At 40.5% G+C, this 26,731-nt stretch overlaps 1 protein-coding gene across 6 annotated transcripts in view; it reads right to left on the bottom strand.

Annotated features, from left to right (window-relative positions):
* DHRSX (dehydrogenase/reductase X-linked) overlaps nt 1-26,731 on the bottom strand; it is a 160,625-nt gene that overhangs the window by 116,312 nt on the left and 17,582 nt on the right. For 4 of the 6 annotated variants that reach the window (XM_062628685.1, XM_062628686.1, XM_062628684.1 and 1 more), the window contains exon 2: nt 6,812-6,919. The exons of the other annotated variants lie outside the window; for them this stretch is intronic. In XM_062628685.1, the coding sequence (XP_062484669.1) occupies nt 6,812-6,919 (108 nt within the window). The remainder of the gene's footprint in view (nt 1-6,811; nt 6,920-26,731) is intronic. 6 annotated transcript variants of the gene reach the window in all.

Here is a 26,731-nt window from a genome sequence, read left to right on the forward strand (position 1 = left end):
ATCACTAGTTAAGGGGTCCTGATACATCTGTATTATATTCTTTATACTTTTTATTTTTTATATTTTTCTTTATATTTTTCATTTCTTTGAATGTGAAAATCTCTCCAAAAGAGTGATACTTATGCTGAAAATTGATCCTGATAAAAAAATCAAGATCTTTCCCAGTTGCTGTTTTTCAAAAATAAGGATTTGCAATCTTGACGTTTCAAGGGAACATACTGCAAGGCATTATAAAGGAATTTATAATAGTCTATGAAGAATGATACAGCCTGCAAAGCTGAAGGTTGCCTGAAGAGAATAAACCCACAAATCTGAAACGCCTTAGCTTACCAAAGGTAGCAGGTGGAGAATTTCCTGACTTTCAGCTAAATAACATAAAAGCGAAACACAAATAAAACCTTTTTGAGACTACAGAATCACAGAATCGTTTGGGTTTGAAAGAACCTTAAAGCTCATCCAGTTCCAACCCCCTGCCATGGGCAGGGACACCATCCACTAGACCAGGTTGCTCAAACCCCCTCCAATATGGTCTTCAACACTGCCAGGGATAGGGCAGCCACAGCTTCTCTGGGAAGCCTGTGCCAGTGTCTCACCATCCTCACAGTAAAGAACACCAAGAAGATGCAAACCACTCAGGTTGCGATGGTCCAGAGAGAGACCCAACCCTTCCATCCTGGAACCCAAGAGACACACTGAGCACTGAAGCACCCCTCAGCCTGCAACAAACCCCACTGTAGGCGACCCAGAAAAGTGAGGACAGGGTGATCTGCTTGGTGGCAGGTCAGCTGTGCAGGCACATCGGCTCCTAGTCCCTCCCTCTCCCCAGCCTCTGGCAAGTGCAACCCCCTCATTCACCTGGGGAACTCTACCTGAGATAAACGCTCATCTCTTGACTTATTTAGCTATAATTATGTATCAGATAATCCCTGAAATGATGAACCACTTTCCAGGGTTCACAGCCTGCCCCATGGCATTCCCCACTCCCCCTGATCACTTAAAGTAACACAAGTTTAGAACAGATGCCTGTAAACTAATGCATATGTGTCTTACCAGGAGAAGCTTGATGGTATGGTAATAAATCCTGTAAAAATTTATACCATTTGACTAAGGAGTTGCAGAGGGTAATGGTTAGGTGTCTTTATGCAGCAGAATATAAAAAAGACTCCAACTGGAAATCTGAATGAAGGTACCTCCTCAGAGTAGCATAATCCTCATTACAGTTGAAGGGGAACTGATTTCATCAGCACGCCAGCCTGAAGACAGGGTTGCAAGGGCACCCAAAGCCTCAAGAGAAAACCAAAATCCTATCAGTTGATGTTATGAGGATTATGATTTTGCGAATGCGTGTGGCACAACAAATAGCATATGCCTGAGAGAGGAATGACTGCCCCAGAAAGCTCTGAGGATGAGAAATTTGAACTCATACAATGAGTATTTTCTAAAGGAATCTGTAATGTCTTCAATAAAAAAGAAGAAAAAAACCCTTGTTTAGAACAAAAGAAATACAGATCTTGGGGTTTATCCGTAAAACTTTCAAGACATTAGTTATCCAATAAAGCTAGGTATAAGGATGTGACCTAAGGATGAGGAAGTGATAGAGCTTCTTTATATCTACAAATACCACACATCTTTTGTCAGTTTGCAAAGAGAAAATAAATTACCATTCTCGCGCTAGGTTTTGGCAACCCACTTGTTCCACTGAGAAGTTAAGAACGACCCTGTTTATCAAACCCAAGATACATCTACACAAGTGCCCTGTTCCCAACAATAACCTGGAGCAGATGCTTAAAGGGAAGGTGTGACAGCATAGGAGTGGCATTTTCCAATACATCCCCCCTGCCAGTAGCAAGAAGTTGCAGGAATCTAATGAATCAAAGGTCACACCTAGAGTCTCAATGAACCTATCCTCCACTGCTTCATCTAATCGAACTTCCAATTCATTCAAGTGCTTGGCTGCCGAAGGGGTCTGGGACAACAGGCTCTGTGACACACTTAATTACATTAAATGTAATGACACACTTAATTACATTAAAATGTTGTACTTCGGTACTTTGTTTTTGTTTGGGTTTGGGTTGGTTTTGCTTTTGTTTGTTTGTTTTTAATTTATTTAATTTGTTTGATGTTCTATATTTTGTGTACAATAAGACAGGAAATAACCACTTCTCATCCGCTTTCTTTATACCATTCTTAATATTGCACCTCAGTCATCTGTTTGCAAGTGAAAGAACCTCTGCTTATTAGCCCCATCAGCCCCACTTGGGACAGGGCCATCTCACCCTCCTCACCATCCTTCTCTTATTTTTTCCAGTTCTTCCTTAGAGCAGGCTCCTTATTTTTTCCAGTTCTTCCTTCCAGGCTCCTTAGAGCAGAAATTGGGGACTAGAGTGTTTGACAAAATTCTAACAGATTTGGAAGACTATGTGCGGCTGTGTGTGCATGCATAATGTATAAATAACACTGTAAGTAGAGTTTTCATAACCCTGATTACAGTGTACTGATACGTTAGAAACTGAACCAAATGACAATTATAAGGCAATCTGCATGCATTTTCTTAATGTTCATATCAGCAAAAGGAAACCATCACCCACATCTAAAAGGCTGGTAACATTTTGACACCTCCTGAATAACTCTCTGACTCATTCAGACCTAACAAAACTTAGCTTAAATTATGAAGATAAATACTTTTCTACAAAAAATATATCTCAAGCATCTCACACATCTATGTACAGTGAGAAAAGACTATTAAAGTGTCTCATATAAATTGTCAGCAATTGAAATTAAATCAAACTGTCTTTGAAAATGAACAATTGCACCATCTTGATAGGGTTTAATTACCTTTCTAAAGTCACTTTGTATTATTATACAATATAAGAATTGTCTGATTTATAGTGCAGAGAGTCCAGCTTGAAAATTGGAAACTAATGTGAATCAGATGACAGAAATAGCTACTGTTGGTCTCCTGCAGGGCCTACAGAGATCACACAGCAGTGCCAAGTCTGGTGATGGAACTACATTTAGTTATGCCAAAATTGCATGTCTCAAATAAGTCACTTGAATATATGTATATACATATATGTACATATAACGGTACTATTTCCTTCAGAATGTGAGCCTTAGAAAATCGCTGATAGACAAAAAGATTGATTACACTGTCCTGAACCTGGCGTTTCATAACAAGCAGCATATGTGTAACACTGTCAAGCTGGACTTCTTCATTCACCATTATCAAACAGTATTATCAAAGCTCCAACATTAGATATTCCCAGACATTTTTTTCCAGACCTTTATTAATGCACTGAGAAAAAAAAAAGGAAAAATCAAACAGAAGCTTTCTTTTTTAAAGTCAACAATTTTAACATGCACCCACAGAATCCTCTTAAAATTAAACCCCAGTGATGATGGATGGAAGGAATATGAAGAGTTTACACTTCTAATCAGTTTAAATTCAGACTCACAAAACTGTGGCCAGCACTGTGAACCAGAGCTGAACCTACTGGGTTTTATGAGAAGGATTTCTTGATTTTTCAATGTCATATTTACTTATAAGTCCACACAAAACACCATCTTCAATATCAGTCACTAGTCAGTAGGCACCAAAACCTGTGTGTCATTTACCTTCTCGCTCTGAAAATAAAATTGCAAGATTATTTATCAAGTAGTAAACTGCATAGGAGGGAGCAGGAGCTCCTGGTGTGTTTTGGCTCTGAAGACTCACCACTGGCAGTAGTTTTCTCTACCAGGGGTCCACTGTCTGTCATAAGATTTTCCTAAAGCAAAGGCCTTTCTGACTGCCCATAATGTTACCACAGCCTGACAAAAAGTCTCAATGAAATACCTCAAACAAACCCTTAGAAAATGACTTTCATCATTTCAACATTCATGCCAACCTTTTCCCAGCGACAGGCTGCAGGCAGGGCAAGCAGAACTCGCAGAGGTGCAAGAATGGTATCTTACGCACCAGTGCTGTGACTGGAAACAAAGAAGCTGCAAAAGCACTGTGCAACTGCTTGCTGAAAAAGTGAGCACACTGCCTTTTCATAACAGTACCCATTCATGTTCCACAAGGTTACATGCTTTTTATTTGGCTGTTTTCCTCATTCCATTGGCAGACTGGATTTAAAAGTAAGTTACTTCAAACATTTACTCCTCTAAAATGTCAAATGGACTTTGACATCACAGATGGTGAATCATCTTCACATCAGACATTCAGGTCTGACTCATTTGCCTGACACAGGGATTTCATTCTTTGTTGCTAAATTCCCTTTAGTGAGAAAGAAGCACTCAGTGAAGGGCCAAGACTGACTGTGAGCTACACTAGTCTCCCTTGCAAGCCCAAATTCTCCTAACATCCACGCTTTCACATAAGTTCATGTCTATATACAAACACAGGGTGAAAACGGTTCTAGGGTAGAAAGCTTGAGCACACTTGCTGTCTTATTTGAAGCTTAAATCTTTGCTTGCATGGCCTCAAGCTGAATCAGCTAATGCATGCCAATGTGCCATCAGGTATTTTAAGCATACTCTGGACACTTAAGGCCAACAGTTAGCAACAAGGATGGAAGGTCATTGCATTTAATGTGCTTTTGAGACTGTTTTAATCTTGCAGCTGGAACAAAGCCTGAGACTATCCATTCTCCTGACAGCGCTTCTTTGCTCTGAAGAATTTCAGAGGCGAAGAAGATGGCTGTGACTCATAGGGCTCAGCGTTTAGGTCAGAGTTTGCCTGGAAGAATTGAATCAGTTGAAAATCTTACTCATCAAATGCTTCCTATAATTAGTTTCATTAATTTACATCTGTAGAGATTCATAATGCAAATATTAAGGTTGGTACAATTGAAGAGTGAATGGAAGTGTGTGTATCTGTAAGCACCAGAAGAAAAAGCAGAGCAAAGAGCTAAAAGAATGCCCCTTATTGAAAATAAAGGATATGTTTCCAGGCTACAGAACAGAGGGCTTGTCAGCAGATGACTATGCACTCTGCCACCCAGAGGATAACATCCAGGTTCTGGAATATCACCCATACCATTACTTTTGCTGTTAACCCACCCAGAAAATAGGCTACAGACATAGCCTACATACTCCAGATAAAGAAAAACACACCAAGATCTGATGACTCCTAAAACCTGTAAAAAATCTGTCTATAAACTAACCTGCCATTTCCAATCAGGAAGAACCACAGAGACAGGATAAGAACTGAGTAGCTGTTGTACCTTTTCCCATGCTGCACACAAGGGAGTATAGGTGTGAGTATGAGTGAATGAGATCTATGAGCGGGTGATTGTGAGTAGAAAAAAATTATCAGCTTATTCAGAGATTTTGTAATTAAATGTCACCTTTCCTTTTCTAAAGATCTCAAATTTGATTTTGTAACATAAAATACCCTAAACCCTAACTGGTATAAAAAAAGTCTTAAAAAAAGCAGCAAAGTTCTGCGCTCCCATGACCACATGCAAAGAGAAGAAAATCAGCCTTTTTGTTTTCCCAACAAGTACATTTTTGCAGTCCACCTTAAACATGAGAAGACACTTCTTTACTGAAATATTAATCCTGACATTAGCTACATCTAACTATGTTAGCTACATCTAGCATCTAGCTACATAGAGCAGCATCTGCTTGCATTTTGTAGATGCTTGGTTTTGACACATCTATTAAAATAAGTAGCATTTTGCATTACACCTGTATAATTCCAGGGCAACTCCATTAGAGTTACTGATGCACTAGACTAAAAATACATGTGCACTGTGCTCTTGTTTCTTGTTTGGTGTGTTGTGATTTTTTTTAAAGACATGTATACAAAACCTCAGAGAGAGCACATTCTGTATAAATTCTGTATAAAAGCTAAATAAAACAGCATCACCAGCTTGCTAATGTATTATGAAATACCAACCTTCAGTGACCTTACCGTGTAAACGTTACAATGTTTTAGGTAAAAATCTAGTTAAAGAAAGATGAAGCAAAAGGTAGCATTTTAAATGCGAGTATTAAAGATGTTACATGCAAACTTACTAGATATCTTAGAACATATTAGATATATTTAATATATTATATATATTAAAAAACAGGGAAAAAGTCTCACTAATATTGTCTGTAATACAGAGAAGTAATTGTGCACTTAGGACATTCGTGGAGCTCCTACAGGAACTCACCTAACCTAACTTCAGGTGTCTTGGTCTAACACAGGTACCTTATTATAAAATTATTATCAATGGAGAGAAACAGGCACCCCCAGAAGGTGAGCTGTCCAGCCCACCTCAGACTGACACGAATTAACCGCCATGGGTATTTATTTCCTTGCCTTGCCTACAAAGGCCACCAACAGTGACAAACTGAGATGTAAATGTTCAATTTGTACATGGAAGAAATTCTCAGGGCTTCTCCTGCTCTTATAACACAAATCATCCCCACTATGACTCGAATATTCAAGGCTTTCATTAGTTTTCCTCTTAATGAACATGTGGACCCTAACGCTGTAGTCCATCCTCAGTAACAAGATAATAAATATTTTTTAAATAACACATATTTTTAAGATTTTTTCATTACCTTATTGCTTACTTCTTATATAAGTAAATAATGTAGCCCAACTCTTCCAAGTTCAGCAGTAAAAGAAAAAACAAACAACAACCAATCATCTACTTTTCTTGAAGGCCTTGCAAAACAAAACATAAATCATATCTTTATTTGATCTAAATCCTAGCAAATCCCTCACTTATGCTGCCATATCTCTACTTATGCTGGAAAGAAAATACTCCCTAAGAGAAAAAAATAGTTACTTTCTGAAGCAAAAAATATATTAATAAACCAATCACTTTACCTATTATAACGTGCATGCCAAGCCTTGCCAAATGCTTCACAGTTTGGTAACCAATTCCTTTAGCACCTCCAGTCACTATAGCAACCTTTCCATTTTGCGTAGGGAAAACTATATGACAAAAAAGAAATAACACAAGTTTAGTTCACAATAGTAACACTATAAAGAAGCTAAGATGTATTTTAAAGAGGTGTACACTTTGCAGACTACTCAAGCCAGGCTAGTAAACAGTGTCAAAACCAAACTGCATAGAAATAAAAACTAGTGAGCATCCGCCATTATTTACTGCGCTGATTTTCTAGTATTAACAGTTCAGGAAAGACTTCAGGAAAGATGACACGAAAGACAAACACTCAGATCAGAAAGTTTTTTGTTTCTATTTGCATGCATTTCGTCATCCTGCAGTAAAATGCCCTTTAAATTGTTCACCTTAACTTTGTTACAGAGCAAGGTGACTGCTGATACAAGTCAGCTCAGAGATGGTTTACTCCACGCACACAGGAAAACAACCTCAATCAGCAGCATGATATCCTGAAAACTTCCTGAATGAGGAAAGATGAAGGACAGGCCTCTACCAGTAACATGGGAGAAACAGCAAAGAGCTCAGTCAAAGATGATGTATCTAAAGGGCAGGAGCATAATGGAATCAGCTGGGTTGGAAAAGACCTTTAGGATCATCAAGTCCAGTCCTGGCCCCCACAGAAAGGAGGGGGTAATTTTTTGCATTAAAAAAAAACAACTGCTTTTCCCAACCACCTCAGCCCTCTCCCACAAAAGCTAGCATCCCCAGTGCCCCAACAAGCACCCCTTGGCACAGGGCAAAACACAGCCAGTGAGTAGGGCATGCTCTCCAAGCTCCCTCTGCTAGGGGCTATAGCTTCTGCATCCTGAATCCCCAGTCAGCCCTTGGACCCCCAAGTGAGCTATAAAGAGGCTGGGACAGTCCTGGCAGAGTGGCCACCATCCCAACTGCAGGCTGCCCAATGCATCCCTCCAAGACGGAGGGAGCCCTCCCGCAAGAGGAGAGCAAAAGCATTTTAATGTGACTGCTCAGGGGAGGCATGAATTAGGTCAAATATCAAATATGATCTTTTGATGAGGTGGTGAATCTTTCATGTGAAGCACTGAGTGTTTTCAGGTGTCCAAGGTGAATTTCTGTTTGCTTTTCAGAAGAAGCTGCTAGGTATTTGGACAAGTAAAATGGCACCGAGTACTTTACTTTACCATGGTGTGGTGTCCGTAGGCAATGTTATAAATAACAAATGTTAAAAAGATGTCGGCTTTCATCTATCAAAGGACTTTCTATTTTGATTTCTAGGTTTTTAGGGGATTGCTTTGTTGTACAACACTAGACCATATTTTATATTGTTATAAAACACAGAACTAGGGCTGATACAAGCTGCTTTCTTCACAACAACTTGAAAAAGGACCCAGATTTTACCTTTTTGAAATACACAGTTCTTTCCAGCATGATTCAATATGAATTTCTGCACTCTTCAGGTAACAACAGGATTCTTCCCATCCATGCAGTGAGAATTGTTTGCAAGTATTTAAAAGTTAATTCCTATTACAGCGATATTCACGTATGTAGGTGTCCTAATGTATATAATTCGAGCTAAATAAAACATCACCGAGAGCTTTGTTAAAGAACTTCGGTTTGGTTATAAGCAATGCTGCAATTTCCACCAAAAATATTTCTCATAACAAACTCTAAGTAAAATGTCTTCATTTTCTTCAAGAGTTAAACCTAGAAATAGAAGCTAGACCTGACAGTAATTACTTGGGTTAAATTGTCCGCTCTGGGTAGTATTTTTAGTTACTTATTACTTTACCATCTTGGCATTTTTAGATTATGTTTTCTTGGTCTGTTCTCTGTCAGTGAAGGAGGAAAAAAACCAAACAAACAAACAAAAAAAGGAGTGTTTGCAGATTTTGAAAATGAAGACAGGAAATAAAAGATTTTGAAGAGGATGTTCTTAGTGTGAAACAAGTTGTCATCTCTACGTGAAGAGCCCTTGTGCTTCAGCGTGACCAGATACACTTGAAATTTGGCAAGGACATATAATCTCAATTCCTTTCAACCACAGAGTAAAAAATCACTGCCTGAATGATTTGCATTCATATAAAGGGGAAGCAGTATGTTCCCACTGTTCAGCATTTTAGACCACATGAAAATACGAACCCACTGCCTTGTACCAAGGGTGTGCTGAGACAGGTCTCAACCAGGAACAGGGCAATACTCTTTGCAAGATGGCAGATAAACTGAAACAAACAGCTTTTTGAGGTTTAGTTAGCTCAAAAAGTTCAAGACTCTGAAAAATAAACTCTTGCAAAACAAATACCTCTTCATTCAGCTGAGTCCATGCTGTAAGAGTTATTCTGATGCCTCTCCTGAAGGGTGGAACAGCTTTAAATCCACACAAGAAGCACTGGCATTGCCTTGGTGTTAAAGCACGAAAGGCCATTTCTGGCCACATCAGATACATGTATGAACTTTGCATGTGGCAACTACATATGTACTTGTAAAGAAAATGCCATCTAGAAGGCAAAAACATCAGCTAAAGTTCACTAAGTAATTCTACTTTAAAATTCAATTAATCCAATCATAAACTACATTGAAAATTCTGCTGACGTGGTAAAAGTTGCACAATTTGCTTCCTTCTCAGTGTCCTCCCTCCCCATTTATCTTTCATCCCATTTCACCTGTGCACTTGGGCATAGAAACCATGGGGAAAATGAAACAAAGTCATTTCAATTTTTGTTTATTTCTTTACAGCTGAAAAAAAACCATACTCTAACGAAAAGAACTCCTCAAGAGAAATTGCTTTCGTTTGGGCTGAGCATTCTCTCCTCCTCTTGTTTTCTCCCCTCTCACCACATCGCCAACCTGACATTTGGATTTCACATGTTGCATACAGGTGCTGCCACTCATTTCCATTTCTGCACCCCTCTACCTACCTATTGAATAAGAAGTGACATTTTAGTGCAAAATTAATTCGCTTAGAAGAAAATGAATGCAAGAAAATGAATGTGAGAAAAAGAAGTCAGGACTGGGGAAGGGAAAATAACATGAAGGAAAAAGGGGAAGTCAGAAAAGCAAAGTGATAACAGGCATCATTGCAATGAAATAGTGCTTAGCAGAGGACAGTGAAAGAAAATGCCCAATCCTATCCTGTCCATGAGGGCTGTAAAGAAAAGGACAATTTTTGGTCCCAATGGCCACTCAAATCATGTACATTAACAACCTGCAATGAAAAGCGTGACAGATGGACAGACTCCACTGCAGAAATGCACTCACTGAGATCTTGTATTACAGAGAGTTTTAAAACAGGCCTGTTTGAGCAGCTAGCTCCAAGGACCTAAGAAAGCATCCAGGTAGGGAGAAATGAATGCTGCAGGCACATGGAAAATGACCAGTATCTATTTTATTTACAACAGTACAGTACACAGCTTCCACATAGCATGATTTCGAATAGACACAATACTGTATGTCACATCTCAGTATATCAGCTCACTTCAGCCACAGCGAGAAACACAAAAAGGAAAATATGTTCTTTTTGGGGGGAGAGACAAAAACCAACCAACCAAAACAAAACCAACCCTCAGTTAATTCTTAGTTTTCATTTTTATTACTCTTAAATTAATTCTAAACATCAGAAAAGGTGCACTGTTTCCAGCAAGATGGATGCCTTAATGTAAAATGAACCATCATGATTCTCACTGCTAGTTCTTACATCAGTAAAAGTGGCAGGATCTAATCCAAGCTGGGTGTGTAAGCCAGTGACAACCACAGTGAAAGGCAGTTTACTGGGGCCCTGTTCTCATTAGAACTCCACCTCTAGGTAGAGTTTATGGAACACCCACCTTTTCAGTGTGAAAACACCTCTCCCATGATGAAACCCGACATCAAACTTTCAAACCAGACCCAGGCTCAGCCTAGATTTCCAGCAGATACTGGTTTATTTGGTGCAAGAGGTTGAGTGGAGCATGGCTGGAGGCTGGGAGCTCCCAGGCAGGAGGCAGTGGGGACCCACCGGCTCTGCCACACTGGGGAGGTTCCCTCTGGCACTTCTTGCACCTCGTTCAAAACACCCCAGCTCCCTCTCTGCATCTGCTCCTGGTTAAGTAGGTAGATACTGATCTCGGTTACAGAGGCGTAATGCCAGTGATCTCACTGTGGGACATGAGAACTGTACAGCCCTGGTGCTAACGAAATTCCCCTGACCAAGCACTAGCTGTTAATTTCCCATTATGTTCAAAGAAACCAGCCTGCAGCCCTTCAATGCTGCTTTATCACGCCAAGTCTGAGAGAGGCTATTCCCAGGCTGCAGGTTCTACCTGCATTCAAATGTATTTGGAAGAAATAAGCCTGTCTAGTTTGCAAATGGGTTAAGCTACAGCAGAAAAATAAGGCAGATTTATTCTATAATAAATATGTCCAGATATGAAGCTATTTTAAAATAATTATTGCCTTTTTAAATATACTTCTACTTAATCTGAAATAGCTTCCATGTACAGAGACATCTTTACACAAAGCCACTAAGAATTTAAGGCAATTCTGTAGTTTTTAAAAATACTGATTTTCCAGGGCTGTCAAGCTGCCTCTGCAACTGCCAAGACCACAGAGAACTAAAACAGACTGCAGACCCATATCAACAACCACTTCCATATCAATGACCAGTTCCTGCTAGCAAAATCTCAACTCCAGGGTAGGGATGGGCATAAGTAAAGTAGCCAAATCAAAACAGAAGTGTTAAACTTTCTTCTTTGCAGAAATGCATTGAGTATGAACATAAACAATGAAAACCTCAGAACTCCCCTTACAGTTGCTTGCTTTGGCATTCTGTGATCTGTACAACCCAGCTTGAGGCCAAAACCAACAAAAAAAGAAGTATTAAAAGTTTATTAAAAGAAATTAAATTTGCATGTATTTTTTTACAAAGCTACATCTCCTACCCTATAAATTGAACATCTGCATTGTGGAACATTATGAATTGTGGACATTAAAATATCATATCTCTATATTAGTCTCTTCATTAAACCCTCTTTTTAAGACATTAAAGGTGAAAGGCAGAATTGGATTATCTGAATCAGTCTCCAGTCCTTATCAGGCAAGAAAGATGGGCACCGCCAAAGGCATCTGAAGAGCTGGTCAGAGGGGCCACCCAAGAGGTGCCACGCTGGGACCTGCTAGCACCTCCTGAACTGGGCACTCAGTGCTGAGACTTTGGTGCTATTTGTGCTGAAGAGACCTCAGCAGACAAATCCTAACAGTTATTTTTTTCCCTCCTCCTACAGCTGATTAACTTGCATGCAAATTTGACCCCCGAAGGGAACTGGCAGAACCGCAGATGGAATAAAAAAAAAAAAAAAAAAAAGAGAAAAATATAAAAAAAAAGAAGCCCCAGTGAATATTTAGTTTGATGATAGAATAACAAGATCCAAGTTTGGAGCTGTTCCTGTATAGCAACACTGAGTGAGAAAAAGAGGGCAAACTGTAATTGTCAGTCCTCATCGAGTGCCACAGGACAAGGCACAATCGAGTTCTCCTAGTTAGCTAAAGAATTCATATAGCTCTGTCTACCAATGAATTAATGAGCCGTTTTTCCTATCCCAAAATACTCTTGGGTTTTTTTCCCTGATTTATAGTGTGGTAATACTGAGATTATAGATATTAAGATCCCTTTCAAATAAGACGTACAAAAGTAATTCATTTGCTCTCGGAGAGGCAATCAGTCGACTTCTGGAGGATCCACGCAGTTTTCAGAAATAGCCTTTTGTGTGAGCCTTAAAGCAACATCTCCATAAACGTCTGTTTTGGCAGAGACCAGGCAAACAGGGTCCAGACTCAGAAAGTCACTCCAGGACTACCCTAACAGAAGACAATTTCAGGCACTCAAGTCCTGAGGAATAAACGAGGCAATCTTTCTATTTGTTTTCTTTACCTTCACCAGCAGAAAGGTTGTATGTCCTAAGCCTGTGCAGATGATCTTTCAAATGCAAATTGTCTATCCAAATTTGCACACCAAAATCTTTTTTGCCTCTGCTGCTTCCTACCAAGTTCCTAAGGAACATCGATATGCAATCAAGATTGAAGTCCTTTAAGTCTGAAAAACAGGTAGGTGGTAACCAGCCTGACTTGTCCTTCTATGAAAAGGTATCCTGCTGGTTTCAACAGCTGAGGTCATCAGACCTTCTGCTGCTGAACAACTGTCATGCACACATGCAGATCCACTGGCACATGACAAGCTCCAACGTACCTTAACTCAATGGATGCATTGTGTAAGGGAGATTTATTTTGTCAGGGAGAGCATCTGTTTCCAAGCACAACTGGAATTCTGCACCAGCCAGGTGATAAGCCTCCTGTTTTTTGTCTTACTTTACTTCTGCAGAAGTGAAAATTGGTAATCACAAGGAAGCGGAGGTACTGGAGACAGGTTGTCCCTGGAGTTACTCATGGGAAGTGACAGGTGTTGAAGAACCAGAACAGCAGGAGAAACAAACCATGGAAATGTGTCCCTTACCCTACAAACGCACAGGATTTCAAGGTACTATTAATGGAACAGCAGCAGCCAGATGGCTGTAAGAATTTCAGCAGCCAAGGGAAGACCTAATTTAAGAAGCCTCCAACACAGCCACCAATAGGGAAAATGTATTGTTAATAACCGCTCACTAAACCACAGCAAACCCTTGGCATCCGTAAGACCAAGTTTCTTGTTTAACCACTGCACGAGGAGCACACAGGTCCTAAAATGCTGCGTGGCAATGAGCCAACAAACAGCAACTTGCACTTACCAATGATGGAAATTCACAGAAGAGCCATGAAATACCTATGAGATTCATAGTTCCATCCTCTGTATTTCAGGATGGGATATCCAACAGGGGAACATGTGCACAGCCCTGCCCTTTGAAGCAGATGTTTCCACAATACAGCAGAGCTTACACACACACACAGCATGGGCAGTCCCTGGACTAGTGACAGCAGGTTGTCTGGGCTGCCTGGACACCTGAGAACGCACCCAGTGCCATAACTCAAGCTAAGGCACCCCATACCCAGCAAGCCTGGACAAACGGCCAGGTGTAGCAAGGCAGCAAATGACACAAAAGCAAGGGAGTCAGCACCTACGCCAACCAGAAACGCAGCGTGCTCACCCAGCTAAGGAGCTAATGTGCACCCCCATCCCTTCCCGACCTCATCAACAAGGGAACAAGAGGTATCTCTTAAGGGTCAGCTGCAAACCTCTGCTGAGCCAGACTAATGAAGCTTTTTTTAGTTGCCAGTGACAATAACTAAAATAAACCCTACCCCAATTTAATCCTGCTTTAAGTTTATAACATTTGTTTAGCTTTTTGACAAGCATGTCAACTTGCTTAGAAAGACGAAGTGGTAACATTTGCAGGCAAGATGACAAGCCCTTCACAGAAGCCAGAGATACAATTTCCCAAAACTGATTCCAGGACTCATCCCCAGAGATCTCATTTAACACATGGGAATGCTGTACCACAAAGGATTAATAAGCAGAATAGCTCCTCCTCCCCTTATTTTTCATCTCATGAACACATTGGGGAGCCTTTGAAGGAATTACATAACAACAGCCATTACAAGAGTTCAATATCACAAGCTTGGAGCCCCAGTATCCACAGCAAGACTTAACTATAGTGAAAGGAATCCACATTTTAGAAAAGATGCAAGCTAAACTGGTGTGGTAGTAAGAAGAAAGTTACGATGCCATCATTACAGTACTGAAAGAAACTTTTTTTGGGGGGAGGGAGGAGAGGCCTAAAGAAAAATAACAATACCCTAAATAAGGCAGCTTTTTAGAGCAACATTTGTTGGCACTCGGAAATCAAAGTCCTTTGATAAGAGACCTCTCTAGCAACAATGGGAAGGGGGGTGGGAAGCTGCACTAAAAATTTTATTTGCATGACACACCTATCTGCATTTCTTCTAGTGATTCTTGGAAAGACAGGATAAATACAGATAAAGGGAGAAGTGTGTGTGGAAGGCAGGGTGTGGGAAGGGAAGCAGAAGTGAGTGTTAGACTCTCAAAGACACAGGAAGAAGTGTTTTTGGTCAAGAAGAGGTCATTTTAGAGTGCTTCAAACCCCTTTCCCCTGCCTTCACCTTCCCCCCTACTTGCAAGTATTTAGCTGACATCTCCAAACAATTTAATATCAATTAATAATAATCATAAATCTCTGCATGGTCCATTTGTTGAGGACATTGCCACCTTGTCCTCAAGGCAAAAAAAGGTCCAGCTAGGAAACCTGCACAGACACCTTTGTCTCCTTCTACATACAGATGCAAATTAACCATGGTTTCTTGGGGGGGGGGGGTGGTGGGGGGGTGGTGGAAGATGGTGTAAATCAAGGCACTGTAACCACAGATTGGTACAAAGGTAAGCTACAGCTATTGCCAAAGTAATCAAAAAAACCACATTTTTCTCTGCACTTGCACACATATTTTCAGTGCCCTGTTTTCTAAAGTGTATGACTGCAGTGCTTGCAAGTTAGGAAGTCCTGCCTTGCTTACGAGAGCCAAGGGAAGTTGCATTTTCACACATCTTTCAACTGGAGCCCCTGAGTGCTTTGGGTTTATTTGTCAAAGAGGATCCTCAGTAAAACAACCTGGATTTTGTAATGCTGCTAAACTTGGCAGAAGGGCTGCACAGAGAAAAAGATAACAGAAACAATATAGATGGCAATTTTCCAAACTGATTTATACTGTCTTCGCTCTGACTACACAGACCTTCTGCATCAGGCTCATTGATCACACCAAAAGCAGCTGAATGTTGTCCCCACAACAAGGAAGAGGCTGAGAATGGAGCAAACAGAAGAGGATGGTTAATCTGGGAAGTTTTCTTTCCATTTCTGAATTGGCTTTCTCTAAGATAATGGGAAACAAGGCTGCATTGAAAAACAGTTTGATGAAGCATATATCAGAGCTTTTTACAATATAAGTTCAGGCTGATTTTGACAGATATTAGGAAATTTGATCCCAACAAATATGGAATAGCCCTAGGGTAAAAGAAAGCAAAAGTAGAAAGGGAGGGTGCAGTTCCTGAGTCCTAAATCTCACTTCTGGCCATGTTTGCCATTTTCAGGTACTTTGTTCCTTTAGCCAAAACTCATCTAAAGGTAAGAGATTTCAATTTAATTTTTATGAATACCAAATAGATAGATTGAACACACCTTTATACAAATCAGACAGTTGGGAAATACCACAGTGCACTATTAAAATCTGCTAAAAATTCATCAGGAATCCATGTTTGCCCACAATCTGCTCTGGGAGCAAAGTTCCCTAATGAATGTGTAGGAACAGGAGAGCACTGGAACCCTGGGAGGGGATGAGGTGGGGAAAGGAAGACAGAGAGGCAGAAAGAAATAAGAGATGGAAAAGTTGCCTTAGATCTACAAGTACAAATTTTATTAGTGAAATTACAACTCTCTAAGTTCCAAACAGGCATCAAGCAATTCCTGCCATCACAGGCTAGTCCTTACCTTAAACATCCTTGTTATTCCTGGTTTAAGCCAGTTTTTTTGCTGGAGAAACACTAGTCTCAAGGAACAAGAGTGTTTCAGCCAAAGGCTGAGACCACATATTGACAAACTTGTGCAAGAGTATTTGGCACTGGACTACCCACTAGCCTTACACCACACATGGCATATTTTGCTTCACTAAGCAATCATTTTGCTTTGGGGACAGATGCCAACTAGGGACTCGGAATAGGCCATGGAAGGCCACCTTCACTTGGAAGGGAGGGCTTTGCTGCCATACAGCTCTCATACTGTTACACAGTATGAGAGGCATGTGGGACACCACCACCCTCTGAAAGGAGCAGCAGTTGAAGGGCATGGTGCTTGTTTGGCTCAGTCAAGGTGATCTATTCATGAGCAGTCCTGGCTTCACTCATAAAAGCACTTCTCAAAAATGTAACACAGACATCTGTGCAATAAGGGCACGGCAGTTGTTGCAATAACATGAAGAAATCACAGTAACTCCCTATATACTGGATAGCCACAGCCTGATTACTGGATTTATTAAAAATACCAGGAGAAGAAACTCAACACTAGCTCCAAGAAGAATGTAACTATTCCCTACATATGCATATATTTAAAAGATCCATCTACCCATATGATTTCTTACATGGGAAAATACTATCACAAGAATAAAGAAGGACATATTTCCATTTGCCGTGTATTTTCTGCCCTGCTTATCTTTCATTCCTTTTATACATTTACCTATTAAATGTTACTCTTTGGCTTTCTTCTCTTTCACTCCAGTCACAGTTAAGATAGGGAAGTCATATACAGGTGTATCTTTAAATCAAAAAAAGAAGCATCCGGTTATCTTTTGAGCAGATTTACAGATACTTACTCCCATACTCCCTCCCTCTGGGCAAATGTAACTGTGCAATACCTCAGGCAATGCCATTTTATGTAAAACTTCCCAATGCTCTTCAAGTCGTGTCACCTTGTAATTATACTTTTTTCCTGTTGTGAAATAAGAGATGAAAAAGAGGAGCTCATCCCAGGAGATTTAAATTGGGGTAATGGAAATACCTCTGCATAGTCTAGTACCTGCAGAATGAATTTTCCCATCCTGCAGAAGTTAAGAGACATCAGACATTATTCTTTTTCATTCTGTATCAAGAACTGAAGATTGTCCACTCTCCAAACTGGAAAGCTGCTCAATGGAAAAGGACCCAGGGTTGTTGGTCAACAGCCAGCTGAACATGAGCCAACTTGTGCCCAGGCAGCCAAGAAGGCCAACAGCATCCTGGCCTGTATCAGCAATAGTGTGTCCAACAGGAATAGGGCAGTGATCATTCTCCTGTAGCGGGCACTGGTGAGGCTGTACCACGAATCCTGTGTTCAGTTCTGGGCCCCTCACTACAAGAGAGACATTGAGGTGCTGGAGTGGGTCCAAAGAAGCTGGTGAAGGGTCTGGAGCACAAACCTTATGAGGAATGGCTGAGGGAACTGGAGTGTTTAGTGTGGAGAAGAGAAGGCTCAGAGGGGACCTTATCGCTCTCTACACCTGCCTGAAAGGAGGTTGTAGTGAGGTGGGGGTTGGTCTCTTCTCCCAAGTAACAAGCGCTAAGACAAGAGGAAATGGCCGCAAGCTGCTCCAAGGGAGGTTTCGATTGGGTATTAGGAAAAATCTTTTCACCAAAAGGATAGTCAAGCATTGGAACAGGCTGCCCAAGAAAACGGCTGAGTCACCACCCCTAGAGGTATTTAAAAGATGTGTAGATGATCTTAAAGGTCTTTTCCACTCTATGATTCTACGATTCATCAGCTCTTTCGTATGCAGAAACTGAAGCAAAGAGTGATCTCTTTACTTCTGGTCAAACTGGAAACCCAAATAAAAAGCAAAATATGGCCACCTGCTTTTTAGCATCTCACCACAGGACTTAAAAAGCCAACAGAAAACAATTCATACTTTGCACTATGAGCTCTACTTTTCAAAAGACCAAACGTTTTATTTTTAATTTTCAAGACGGTATCTACAGTATTAGCATATTCCTAGACAAAACAGGATATTGTACCACAACCCCAATATTATCTTTACAGTTTCTACTTTTACTGCTTGTAAATTTCAACACATCTTATTCTGACCACATGCTATTAAAAGATTGAATTAATCATTCCATCACGCCCTTGCTCAGAGAGCAGATGGAGAGATACAGCCGGGCAATCAGAAAAGTCGATTCTTTAAATATTCCCTTACTATATTAGATTCAGAGGGAAGGAAGGAAAAAAAAAAGCTGGCAAGATCATTAAGAGTAGTTTAAACTGCATCTCCTCTCTTCCCAGACACATGGAATGTAATTTCCATATCCCAATCAAGATTAAGAGCATCCAGATGAAGGTCACATTCAGATCTGAATCTTCCAGCTGACAAAATGCTCTGCTGCCACTTAACAGACCCCTCTGCCTCCCGTGGCTTCAGCGTGACAGTATTTCCATCTAACATAAAGAAGCAAGCAGAAGTCATGAGTTGGTATACAGAACTTAAAAGGTATTTGAAAGTTTCTGGAGTACCTCACTTCAGAAAACGGTGTAATCACTTGTGAACTGAAGTGATTATTATTATATATAAAGCTCCAGTAATTAGAATCAGGAAGAGCGGTACAAGGTGATTAGAGATTATTGGGAAAAATTTAGTTAACAGGAAGCACAGCACATGAACCAATCGTTACTTAACGCTACCCTGAGATACTTGCAATTAATTAAAATACAAAATGTTAAAAATCACATTTCCATATTATTAAAGTCTTCAGAAGCAACTAACGATCAGAAGCCATTACAGCATCAACGTTTATGTGAGATAACCTTCAGGTGCTACTGGCTTAATAAAAAAGATGGAGAATAGCCTCAACATAGAGGTAGCTGCCCAGCTTGGGGTGATGCCTGAGCTTGATGCCCCAGCAGCCCAGGGCTCTGAGCTCTTCAATGCTCCACTGCCACATGCTACCTCCCAGGGCCACAATCCAGCCTCCAGAAGCACAAATTCATGATGGAAGACAGCGTTAAGGGTAGTGTTAATTATTTCCTTTATAAAGATGGGAGTTCCACTAAAGCCCCCTGAGCCACTGGATGGAACTATTTTCTGCACACAAAACTGCTTAAAAATCCATTCTAACTTGAAATGAGAAAGTACAGAGGGCATGAACATGTTTTGTCTTCAAGACAGCTACATTTGTTTTCTCAAGATGGAGTTTTATTCATTCTTCTCTTTGATAACACTAGCAGATCAGGCTTTTCACATGGAGAATGAAAGTGCAAGTACAGAAAGGTCTTGACTATACTATACGTAATTTCCTAACTCTCTCAAGACAGTTCTTTTTCAGGAAAAGACTTATTTCTTTACAGACCCCTCTTTCTGAACACATGCTGAAGTGATCTCATACACGTTTTCTTTCAATTTTCATCTTTCTTGTTCCTCATAAAACATGCACCAAAGTTTTCACAAGGAAGTCAGCTGCTTTGCAACACAGGCAGCAAACTGTTCGGAAAGATTTTTTTTTTAAAGATTAGATGTTTTTATTCCTCAGTGAAAGACTCATTTTTGAATGAAATTTTATAGGCCATTAATCTAATGCAGATCCACAGGACTCAGGTAATTAGTTAACTTAAAAGAGCAGCTACTTTGCAAGCTTTATAATTGCTCTTCATCAAAATTATAAAAAAAAATTAATATGCAGAGCTACCACACAGATTAAAACCTCTCAAAGTGTGTCTCCATATGACAGGCCACCATTCCATAGCACCATTATCTGCTATTAATATTTCAATTAGAGAGTATCACGTGCCCCTCTGAAGAAATGCAACTAATCACAAAAAGAGACTCGTTACTGATAATGCTCCGGGGCTATGACACAAATATCTTATTTTCATTCCTACATTTTGTACCTCTAATAAATAGTTTTCAAAAATTTTAAGGGAAAAGCTCATTTCATACAGAAACACTTGTCTTTGTTGACTGAAACTTCCCAAACATCCTGCTTTTAAGCGGGGAGGCAAAGGCTGCAGGAACCACACTGGTCCTTCTGCATGGCCAGGCTATGACCTCACTTCCCAACTATTCGATCTCACCAGCAGTTCAAACAGGCTGATACATCACAATGCACCCTGTCAGTCCTTCTAACAACCTCAGACAGAAATACCAGCACTTTTCAGGCATCAGTGTTAGCACAGAGGTTTCATGCCTGCTTTCTGTTCCATCCAACCAGAGGATCTAGCTGAAATCACTGCATTGCCCTGTAACAGCCCATTTGGTGTGAAATATTCTTTTATGGCATGACTCCTTTTCCTTTCTTGGGAAAAAGACACTTTGTGTATTATGACAGGTCTTACAGTCTCATTTTTACCACACCAAGAAGATAATCAACTTCCACTGCAGCTGACAGACCTGGAAGATGGACCTTGCCAAGCTGATGGATGGCAGTTACCTATCTACAGGACTCATATTACATCTCACATTAAACAGAAAAATATTACACCTACGTTAGATTCCTGTTTGATGCTAAACAATTAAAATAAGTTGAATTTAGCTTTTTTGTTTGAGAAGCATAAAGGAATTTAGCAATTTAAACATATCAAGGGGAGGAAAAAAAGAGCTTGAGGAATAAAAGCTGAAGAGAGCTTGTACTGGCTTGTTCAGCAGCGCTCTGCCGTTTCTGATATTTCTTTCTCTAGGGCTTTTTTCATGAGCACACAAGGCCTGCATTTCAAACACACACCTTATGCTGCATGTTGACTTCTTGGTGGTTTGGAAGATGCAACCCCCAAATGCAGTTGCAGTTCCAGACTCCAGCCTTACATCTCTGTCAGTGCCTCTGTAACACACAGTCTGAAATGCCAGCACACTCACGCTTGGTCATGTAGCGGGGCTTTGCCACCAGTTAGGACCCCTCTGGGAAGAAATGGTGCTGATACAGAAGGTAAAAGGAGTGCAGCTCCCTGCAGGGAGACCAAAGGGAGCCCCTCCTATCTCTGTAAGCCGTATCAGCAGGTACTAGAGTCCTTACCTCAGCATTTATTTTATTTTATTGCATTTGAAGCTTTGCAACTTTCCATACAAAAAATCCGTCAGTGCTGAGGGTTACACCACTTTCATTTTGGCCACAGTCCCGCCACCCTCCCAAAGCACACTAAGACATCTGTCTAACGTGTCTGTGTTCTGATGCAGTCTGTGACCAGTGCTGCAGTACCAGCAAAAGCTCACACACTGCTCCAGACGCAGCTACCAGCACTCCCTATTTCACCTGGGGAAACAGAAAAACAGTGTTGTACTGAATAAGCTCCTGCAAGGGTTGCCCTGCTGATGTATGTGGCATCTTTACAAGGGAGTGCTTTGCCCAGCACTGCAGTACACCAGCAAAAACAGCCCAGTGCAGGTTTAGCCTGGAGAAGTGTTCACGTAAAAAAGCAGTAGTTACAGCCAAACCTGAGGCAGACAGAAGCAATGTCAGTATGAAAAGGGACACCCAGAACAACTCATCAGCACCACACCACCTACAATCTTGTGATGGCAGTGACATTTCTCCAGGGAGCATAGGCGTTTTGCCAGCCCTGCACTTTCTGGATCCTTTTCCTGTTCCACACACTATGACAAAGAGGTCTCAGCATCTCCCTTTCCAAACCACCACCACCAAAGCTAGAGAAGCACCTTGCAAACCCATTTTGACACAGTGCATTTGGAAGCAACAGATCGTGCCCACAGAGATGCTGCCAGCAGAACAGCCACGCTGGCCATGTGGTGGCCATAGTGGCTCCTGTGGCTCCCACCATCAGTCCACATCACTACAGTCCTCAGCAAAACCATGTGCCAGCTGTCAGATGAAGCACATTTGTAAAGATGACTTTGTCCCTTTGCAGCAGAGAATAGCAGCTTGGAAGAATTTGAACTGAATAAGCTGGAACTCATTGCAGAATTACAATGAACTTCTGTATACATATATAGGTATGCACATACTTTTTCTTTTAAGGAAGAAAAAGAATACTTCAAAAATTGGATTGGAAGGCTGGGAAAAAATATGGCTTCCACTTGTGCCTCACTAGAATATTTCATGACTAGTTTTAATGAATAAATATTGAGAAAAATATGTTTCTTTACATGACTTTAAAAATGGAGGTGGAAGAGATGGATAGAAGATATGCTACGCTTAGTAGTAAAACCCTCAATAAATGTCACTAAATTAGTGCATAAACAAATAAGACCATATGCCGCTCTAGCATAACTCTAACAGCCATGCTCAACCTGAAATCCAAGCTATAATGTTGCCCACCTGTTTTGTTGTTCTATACAATCTTCCCTGTATCTTCAAATATCCCTTTTGTACTTGCCATGCTGGATCATTATATGTAATGAATTTAAAAGATCAGCTAGAAAAGTGAACACATAAGAAACTACAGGAGGAATAAAGTTACGTGCCTATAACCAAGTGCAAAGAACTCTGCTAGTCACTTTTAATCGCAGTGTCTACAGCTCTTGAAACTTCCTTCTGACTCAGGTTTGTTGCTCTTTAAATATCTGTATCTTACAATTAGGAAATACAGCATCATCAAGAGAACATGGCTTTTGCATTTCTTGACCTTTTTCCTACTAATTTCCAACAGACTATTTAATGTTAAAATTGTATGCTGTGTAATGCAGCAACTCCAGTTATGAATGCACAAGTAAGACTGGGATATAGATGGTGGCATTAATTAGCATGAAAGCACTCTAGAAAGCAGATTAGATTATATCCGTATTCACACTGGATGGCTTTATTCATTAACAAGATGTTATTTTGAAAAAGATACATCCAAGAAGCTCTTGTGTATCTGCTGCAAGAAGCATTTCATTGCAAAAACATTTCATAGCACAAACATTTCATTTCCAGTTAACCAGGTTATATCCAACTGCCAAAAAGCCAGCACTTACTGCTCTGCAGGCACTCTGTTCACTGGGATGCAGTCAGTAGAAAACTCAGAAACTCATCTCTTCACTGTCACAGTCCTGAATTGCAGAAAGTGTAGTGTCAGTGATGTTTTATTTAGAAAATTGCTTTCACTTGGTGTAACACGCAGACTGCTGCAAATCAGCCATTTGCAATAGTATCACTGAACCTTTTTTTGAGAACAAGGTCTGACGCCAACTCATCTGAAGATTCCTTAAATTGACACGTTTGTTAAAATAGTGCTATGCAGAACTATCAGTTTCTGTTTTAAAAATAACCTGCCTAGGGCAGAGAGCATCTTCTGGGTTGCCTCTTTAAGGCATTTGGCATATGGGCTCTAGCATCAGTTGGTTTGGTATAAATCGCTAACACACAGCATCACCCTCTTCCCGCTACAGCATACCATGCCTGGGAAGCCAGAGGTGGCAATCAAACCCTTGCCTGCAGCACAGAAGATTAAAAACTTAATCCCAAATTCATTGAACACTCACAAGGCTCATTAACTTCAAATCCCTGGTTTGTGCATGTGAGAAACGCCGGTGTGAAATGCAAGGTCAGGAGGTGACTGAGCTTTGCTTTTGTGTGGTGTGACTTCGTTTTCTCATACTGGTGAAGCTAATGTCACAGAGGATAACCCAGCACAGACCTTACAGGAGATGAGTATTTCCTCACAGAGTCAGAGAGTGTTTAGTTACATCACCACGGTACCAGTGTGTCAACAAGACAAAAAAAAGGTTTTAACAGTTCCCTCAAGGTCCTCCTTCAGAAACAACTTCAGTGCATTTTTTAGGTCCAACTTTCCTTTTTTTGTTTTCTCCAGGCTAATTTAAAATATTGAGCAATGTTAACAATCATGGTTATACATTCCCTCAGATGGCGAAATGTCCACGTCTCAGAAAGCAGACTCTGGCAGAAAACAGTCACGCTACAAAAAGCAGGAGCATATCAGTGCAAAGCATTCTTACTCAGCCTTACACAACTCAGAGGGTGTTTTGGGTAGGACGGGGGATGTAGCGTTCTTTACCCAATGAATAAGCTGTGAAGCATCAAACCTCTCCTAGCAGAGCACAAATACTGTGCACGGAAAGCAAATGTCATAATTTTATTATAAAACCATGGCACTTTCTTTTTTCTTAAAAGCAACCCTGACATGAAGCAAAATGTCACTGCTTTTTTGGTTATTTGCTTTGGGAATAGTAGCTGTCAAATATTTTCTTTTCTTGCTGGCAATAAACCTATTTAAACCTTCCCATAATCCACCACATCTGCAGCTTTAATGCAGTCATTCATACTCTATGATAAAGCCATGAAACCAAAATCATCTGTAATGACATCTGTAATTTAGAAACTGCAAGGATGGGAAGCATGAAACTGGCAGGCACCATTTTCTGAAAACACCAAGATAGGACTCTGTGTGTGTACATATATGACATTTTTATGTCATAATTATACCATTATACTCTTACACCATTAACTGACCAAATCTTGAATCTTGCCCTGTCTGCAAGGCACAGCACATAATCTTAGTGACACAGTTTATCAAAACATTTCATAAGACTCTATTTGTTCAGTACACTAAAAGCTTTACCGTAACTGAGGTGAAACAAGATTATACATAAGTGCCCGTGTAACTTCAATGCTACTCCAGCACTGAGCAAGGGAGGCCCGTGTAAAGCATTTGTGGTGGAACAGTATCTGCATGGTCTAAGCAAACTGACATATTATGACTCGACTACAAAAATATCTCTAAAAATAACATCACGGGGTCCATGGACACTTCCTCCTGCCTTCCAGCCTTGCAAAACTTTTTGAGGCTGCTTCAGCACTCACATCTAAGCCAAATAAAACTTCTGGTTGTGCAACTTGTCCCACACAAGGAAGACTCATGGTAGAGTCCACACGAGTTCCTGAGTGACTCAAGACCTCCACCTACATCAGTGCCCAGCAGCAAAGCTCTGAGTTCCTCTGCTTAACTTCTACAATCTCCAGCGTGACTGAGTGGAACTTGGATAAACAATTCTTTTTACGATGTAAAGGAACAATTACATTTTATAGCTCATTTTCTTGAGTTGCAGTGTCTCTAATGCTAACAGAGTTTGCTCCATCACCTAAACAAGCAGATGCTACTCCAAACAGCCCCCAAAAAGCAGACACTGACTGACTGCAGAAGTTCCTAATTGCACGACCAGCTAGTTCGTGGGATGAAGCGTCACATTTATTGGCATAGGAATGACATGGAAGCAAAGGCCACGTATCCTTTGCAAGGTATCATCTGTCCATCTTCAGACCCAGATGCCCTACCAGCACAAGCAGCCCATCACCCGGCTCTGGAATCCATCAGTGTTTCAGCTACATGAGCATGAAGCAACAACCACTCTTCCACTTATAATATTGGACTTAGGAAATCTGCCTTCTTTGTTCTACATTAACAAGGAGCAAAAGTTCCTGGTTTTCAAGGAAGGACCAAGCCACAGAAATGCTCATTCACATCTGCTGAAACTCCTAAATTTAAGCTTCTTAAGATTAAATCATGTAAACTGAAACATCCTCTCAAGTAAAATAAGAATTAAATAGAAGGTTCTTCTTTCACTTGTATGCTCAACAGAATACCACAGGTCCAGAGCATATGGCTATGATGCAGGTAACAGGGCAAAAATGGAGTGCTTACACTTAAGGCTTTTATTCTTAGAATTTTAACTTTAAAAAAAAAAAGTAATTATTTACATTTCATGTTCTCCCTTATTTTGGAAAAACACAGCTGCACTTGCCTCCCTCAGCAACGGAGTAATTAAGACTTCCAGCTTATGAGTCAGGGGGGGAAGTATTTCTTTTACCTCTGAAGCCCACCCATGCTTGGGACCTGAAGTGTTTAAATAGCTCATTTGAGAGAGAATGATCCTATGAATACTAACCTTTAAAGCACAATGGAAGAGAAAATGGATACATGGGAAATGAAAACTTGTGGTTTGTATTTAAAAAAGCATTGCAGACACAGCCCACCTCAAAATGTCATTATTTAAGACACTTAGAGAGATATACTTGTGATGCTGGCATTTCTAGTGGTTCTGAAGGCAGAGCATACAAATGGATAGCTTTCAGAGATTAAATCCCTAAATCTGTATGTGGACATCTATCTCAAGGAGCTAGTGCAAAAGGTCTGAAGGCTCTTTTTTAGGCCACATTTTGTATCAATTTTATCTTATCCTAAAAATAAATATAAAATGAATGAATCATTCTGTAGTCTCGGTGTTTGCAAAGTTATCACCCAGCAGGATTACCTTCCACCCAGTCCTCTTCTCAGGTGGTCAACCAGCCAAGGGAATAAGCGGTATCCCAGGAAAAGCCCTAGCCTATTCCCTTCCTTCAGGTATGTGCAGACCAGAAAGCAGCCCCAGCAACACTGAAACACTGGGGAAACACTCTGGAGGAATCTGTTTTCCCTCTGCAGACCACAGCAACTTTCCAGAGCAGC

The sequence above is a fragment of the Pezoporus occidentalis genome, unplaced genomic scaffold (assembly GCF_034315485.1).
Source record: "Pezoporus occidentalis ecotype Australia unplaced genomic scaffold, CSIRO_AGI_Poc_V1 ctg32, whole genome shotgun sequence".
Taxonomy (NCBI): Eukaryota; Metazoa; Chordata; class Aves; order Psittaciformes; family Psittacidae; genus Pezoporus; species Pezoporus occidentalis.